The 6,000-nt window shown below is 48.1% G+C and overlaps 1 protein-coding gene across 2 annotated transcripts in view; it reads right to left on the bottom strand.

Moving 5' to 3' along the window:
• The window catches only part of LOC102290636 (potassium voltage-gated channel subfamily D member 2), a 110,744-nt gene extending 105,065 nt beyond the window's left edge, over positions 1-5,679 (bottom strand). The window contains exon 1 of one of the 2 annotated variants that reach the window (XM_042226717.1): positions 3,999-5,679. In XM_042226717.1, coding sequence (XP_042082651.1) covers positions 3,999-5,110 — 1,112 coding nt within the window. In that variant the 5' untranslated portion in view covers positions 5,111-5,679. The remainder of the gene's footprint in view (positions 1-3,998) is intronic. The other variant, XM_005937090.3, reaches the window with a different exon arrangement.
• Between the last annotated feature and the right edge of the window lie 321 nt (positions 5,680-6,000).

Consider the following 6,000-nt stretch of genomic DNA (forward strand, 5'->3'; position numbering starts at 1 on the left):
TTTGCTTCAGTCTAACCAAAAAAAACCCAAACACATGAACTCCAACAACGTGCCTCAAAAAGCCGTGGCCCCACCCCCTCCAGAGGGAACAAGGTCGTTTAAATGACTCTAATGATCAACAGAACAGGAAGTGAATTCATGAGAGTCATAACAAAGGAGCTTTTTCCTCTTCACTGCAGCTCCTGCAGTTTTTGGGAAAAGCCTCATCACCACTAAAATGCAAATCCCACCACTTCACCTAATAAGCCTCTTCATCAGCTTCCTCTTCTTTTCGGCTCTAATTGTCTGTCATCCAAAATAATCACCCCCCAGCCTCAGAGTGTCATTAAAGCGGTCATTTCCAGATTACACAGGAGCAGCATTTTGGGATGAACTGAACTCTCTTCTGACGACACAAACCATCTTTTCTGCTTGGCTGCTCCTCTAGGTGGCTTCATTACAGAGCCCATTAAGAATAATCACAGTGTGTGTGTTCTGAGCGCCTAATGCATTAATTTAATTAGCAGCATTAACGCCTTATCATCCCACAGAGAGCGGAGAAGAAGAGACAGCCGGGATGGAAGTGTGGCAGTAAAAACAGCCGTGAAGGAGGTCAGAGTCTAAGCGACAGTCGGACAGTCAGCAGTCAGTCACACCTGCATCCAGGTCTCCTCTCTGGGATCAACTTATTGCACTGTGAGGAGTCAGAATCGAATCCCTGATCCACAGCTGACTGCAAAAAACAGTTCAAACAGAGGAGGTTTTTCTGCAGAAGAGCTGGTAAAATTCCTCCTACTGCAAGTTTGGATTTTAAGCTACTGCACAATCCACTTTGTATTGTCTCTGTCCTGTCTTTGTTTATTGTACATAGTTAGTAATACATAGATAGAGTTAGTAGTAGCTTTTTATCTCCTAATTTTACCCAAATTTAGCGAGTTATTATTTATTTGTATTTCCTACTTTTATATCTCTCAAAAATATATTTTTTATATTCTTATAAATGCACCATGGGGGACTTGGGCTGAAACAGCATTTCAGTACGCTGTATACTGCGAATATTGTTGTATTGACAGTAAAGACCTTGAATCTTGAATCCTGATTTTCTGCAGCAAACAGCTAAACTGCTTTCAACCTCCTTTGAAGGTTTCTCTCTAACAATGACCTCAGAAAGTCTCAAGACTTTCATCCAGGAAACGAGGGTTCACCTCGCACCAAAACGGTAGTGTCAAAAATTTAAAAAAAAAAATATATATAAATATATATAGATATAGATATATACAGCATATACTCAGACATTAATCAATACTAAAATTACTGCTGAATGAAGATACAATAGTTGTTTTTGCCTCCTTCTGACACACACACACAGATCCTCCCTCAACAACAGCTAAAGTAGATAACATTAATAACACTGAACACTTTAAGAGGAAGGTCAGAGGTCAGTAAACCTCCTGTTTCAACAACAGTGGAATACTTTACACTCATTATAAATAGTAACCTGGCCAGAGCACATTAGCATTAGCTGTTTAACTACTAGCAGTTACATTTTGCCACCTGTTATCATTACTGTAGCAATTAGCAGCTTTAGTTAGATAAAGATAAATAATTATAGCAGCTGATCAGATCACAGCTGGCACTTTGATCAGGGACAGAGTTGTTTACGAACATGTGGAGATGTACGTGGGGTGCTGCTGTGCAGAGCAGCACAGGGACGTAGCTGAACTGAGCAGAGAGTCCAGAGGGTGGAGAATCAATTGGAGCAAATAACGAGTGAAACCTGGAGCAGAGCAGCTAATCAGACGGTCTCAGGCCTGGAGAGCAGACAGACAGACACCGTCTGCAGGATGGGGTCAACGTGTTTGAAATTCTAGCATCATGACAATCACTCTTGTTTCACTAGCCCTGTTTTAATCTTCATAAATTATTATTTAATATCTATCCAAAATGACTTCTTCAGGTTCATAAACAGCTGCAGAAGGCTCTCCTGTTTCTGTTGATAGCAGCTTGATGAGTCCTGACAGATGATTTGTGGCTGAAAGTAGATCTGGAACAAAAGCAAGAAAAACACGTGAAACATCATGCAGGAGGAAGTATTTCCCTCCGAATGGAGCTGAGCATCAGCTCAGTGGCAGCGTGACTTTAAGAAGCTGGAGGTGAAATGAAGTCTTCAGGATGTGAAGACTGAATCTAAGGGTCTGAAAGTAAATATGAAAGGACACAGAGTGATTATGTGACAGCCAGGTGACTCCTCTCCTCTAATCTCTGCTGTTTCTACAGACAACACTTTAATTCCAGAGTTTAGTCTGTAAGGCAATCACACAACAGTCTGTTACATCACTGAGTAACCTGGCCTTTCTGCCGCTATCCTCTTCCAGCTGCGCTGTGTCCTCATCACTAAACGACACGATCCTGAACAGCCAGAGATGATATGTGACGAGGAGGTAGCCTCTGACTGAATCCAGTTCAAATATGAGGCGTGCCGAGGTTTTGATTCCAGCAGACTGTCTGTAATTTCCTGAAAATATTAATAAGTTTGATGCCGTCTGAGACACTGTGAAAAAAGCTGCACGTCAGCAATTCCGCGTGAATCACGCAGATTACATCGGTTTAAAGAAATTACACAACTGAGTGAGGGAACATTTTTCCACATTTATGCTTTTATGAAGAAACGTTTCCAACATTTACACAATTCCCTTTAATTTTTTTATTAATTCAGAGACTGAAAATGAGCCTTTTACGTTTTCCACTGAGGCATGGGAAGCAGCGAGAACCGAGCCCACTCTCATGTTCACGAGCAGCAGCAGGTCATGTGACTAAATAATACATGTGTGTTTGTGCCGTGTTGTGTCTGTGCCGACAGAAACATCACACACTCACACTCAAATCATGTATGGTGCTGCAGGTCCTTGGACAGTTTGGTTCCTGGAGCAGGATTTAAGAGCATCTGCAGGGAGTTCAACAAGGCAGGAAAACACACCTGCAGCACCAGCAGCTACCTAAAAAAATGTTCCACAGACACAAACTTGTGAAGTTTTCTCACAGCAGAGAACACAACTCAATCAGAAGGTCTTACCTCACCTGAGGTTCACACGTCAAACAGTATCCTAATGCAGCAAGTGCTCGTGTGTGTGTGTGTGTGTGTGCGTGTGCGTGTGTGTGTGTGTGTGATTACAGTGAGCATCTGGTCCTACTTTCAGTTCTCCAGCTGATTCAAACAATCAACATTCAGCCTCATGATCTGCTGTTACTATGGTGATGTAACTGGTAAGACATGAACCACCTTCATAACCCTGAAAAAACACAGTTACACCTGAACATGCCTCCAAAACCACAGATCTGTGTGTGTGTGAGAGAGAGAGAGAGAACTTGAAGCTCCAAATGTTTTCTGACACACAGCGAGGCGAGTCATGATTTTAATATTTTGAATATTCAGTGTTCACTACTTCTCAGGAAGGTCGAACCGTTCCTGAAGCTGTATGCTGATCTAAAACATGCTTTGCTTTAACGTCATCTGCAGGTGGCGCTAACACATCTACACAGTTTTTGGCCCCTATGAAAAAAACATGAAAAACATGATGGAGCAGTAAAACGTGGGTTGTGAGGCACAAACAGGAGAAAGATTTCTACTCCACAGTGCTCACCACAACTCAGTCCCATTACTGACAGAGGTGTGCATCACCGAGCTGTAACTAACCCAAACTAACGTAAACCTGCAAAGCCTTTCTGTTTACATACTCAAGCTAACAACGAGCTGCATTCTCACCCCTGCAGATTCACACCCTACTGCTGAGCTTCACTCTTTCTTTTTCTGAAACGGAGGCAGCAGAGGCATGTGATCATAGAGACTCAAGTGTCCTTTTTACTGAGACAGCGGCAGCTCTTTTTCAGCACCACGGACAGCTGCCCTTAAACACTGAAAACTGATGTCTTCAAACCAAACACCAACACGCTCTTAGCTCCGCCCATTTTTGGACAAGAAGCTCCACCCACTTCATACACACATGGTCAGCATCACCTACCCCAGGGTCGTCATGGTGACGATGGTATACCAGAAGGCTGCGGGGATGCTGGTGAACTTGCTCCCGGACATGCCCTTCTCGGCGTAGAACATGACAGTGGCGAAGATGATGATGGCCATGGTGAGCGAGAAGAGCAGGAAGCCGAGTTCCGAGGCGCAGCTCTTCAGCGTGTAGCCCAGGATGCGAAGTCCCGCAGAGTGCCGTGAGAACTTGAAAATCCGAAACACCCGGAAGACGCGTAGTGTGACGAAGGCACCACTCACGTCCTCGTTGTCGGTCATGACCAGGCCGATGTAGTACGGCATGATAGCCACCACGTCGATGATGCTCATGACGCTCTTCACAAACTTGTAGCGACTGGGAGCGACCAGCAGGCGGAGCAGGTACTCCACAGTGAAGATCATGACGCACGCAGTGTCCAGGCAGAAGAAGGCCAGCTCGTACCGCTCACCACATGACATTACCTTGACACGGTTGGGCGCAGTACCGCACGGGACCGTCTCCACCACATTGGCGAGCACTGACACTGCGATGAAGAACCCGGTGACATAGTAGAAAACCAGAGCCATGGTGGATGTGTGCGGATTCTCAAAGGCGCGCCACATGCTCTCCCGGAAGCTCATGTCAACGGGCACTGGCTCGTTGGACTGTTCAATGTCCTCATCGTCCTGGATGCGCTCCTGGTTCTCACGCCGCCGGTCCTTGTAGTCCTCGTAGCAGCAGTCCCCAATGATCTCTGGAACAATGCCAAAGAACGCCAGCTCCTCATCATACGCCGCAATGCACTCCTGACGGGGGTAATGCAGCTTCCCAGTTCGGTAAAAGTTGAGGATGTGACGGAAGATGTCCGGGTCACGGTCAAAGAAGAACTCGTTGGTCTCCTCGTGGAAGAAGAAGTCTCGCTCTGTGCTGCCCAGCAGCGTGTCTGGGTAGCGCTCCAGCGTGTCCCGCCATGTCTGGAACCTCGTGCCGCTCACGTTTAGCACCAGCAGCCCGTCCTTCGTGCGCCGCTTCTCCTGGGGCGGCAGTGGCATGGGCGTGCTGGCCACCGGCATCCAGCCAATGGCCGCCGCGCGTGCGAACGGCAGCCACGCGGCCACTCCCGCCGCCATGCTGCTCCCAGAGCCGTGCGCGCGCTCAGAGAGGGGTCAGGCCGAGCCGCGGGAGGACATGCGGGGGAGGGGGGTAGCCGGGGAGCCCGAAGAACGGGCCGTACGCACCAGTGCCACGCGGCGGGGTCACGGACGTCCACGTGTGCCGCGCGTGTACAGAAACGCGTAAAAGTGGGAAAAACTCTCAGAGCGTCGCTCTCCTCTTTGATTCGCCGCTCGGACCCGCTCCACGCGCACACACGCGGCCGCCACGCATGCTCTGTCCAGGCTCTGCCCACCAACGGTCCCCCTGATGTCGAGAGCTGAGCGCGAGGAGCAGCGCGAGGAGCAGCGAGGACAGACTCGAAGCTGCGCTGAGGAGGCTCGCTCTCACACAGAGAGAGAGAGAAAGGGAGGCGCACACACTCCTCTCTCTCTCTCTCTCTCTCTGAGGGGGCGTGTCATGGAGCAGTTCTCGGATCAGATGGAGACACGCGGACCGTGTGTAAGCCCTGGCGGGCACGCGCGCCCCCGTCAGGTGGAGCAAATTGTTTTAGGCTCCACAGGGAGCGCGCAGGACGTCTCTTTGTTTTTTCCTCAGGCAGCAGAAGTCCGAGGAGGAGGAGCTCCGCGTTCATGTACTTATTACAAAAGTTGCCTGCATGAGGGAGAGCTGTGGCTCAGCAGGTGAATCTCAGCGGTCCCATCATTAACGCGAGAGAAAAAAATACTGTTTGTGTGTGTGAGAGAGAGAGAGCGAGAGAGAGATTAAAGCTCTGCGTGTGTGTGTGTGTGTGTGTGTGTGTGTGTGTGTGTGTGTGTGTGTGTGTGTGTGTGAAATATCAAACATTTCCAAAATTTATGAGAAAGAGCGCTGCTGTGTCCTTGTGTGTTTGTTCTTGTGTGGATCT

The sequence above is a fragment of the Haplochromis burtoni genome, unplaced genomic scaffold (genome assembly GCF_018398535.1).
Source record: "Haplochromis burtoni strain Fernald_Lab_line unplaced genomic scaffold, NCSU_Asbu1 Contig_224, whole genome shotgun sequence".
Taxonomy (NCBI): Eukaryota; Metazoa; Chordata; class Actinopteri; order Cichliformes; family Cichlidae; genus Haplochromis; species Haplochromis burtoni.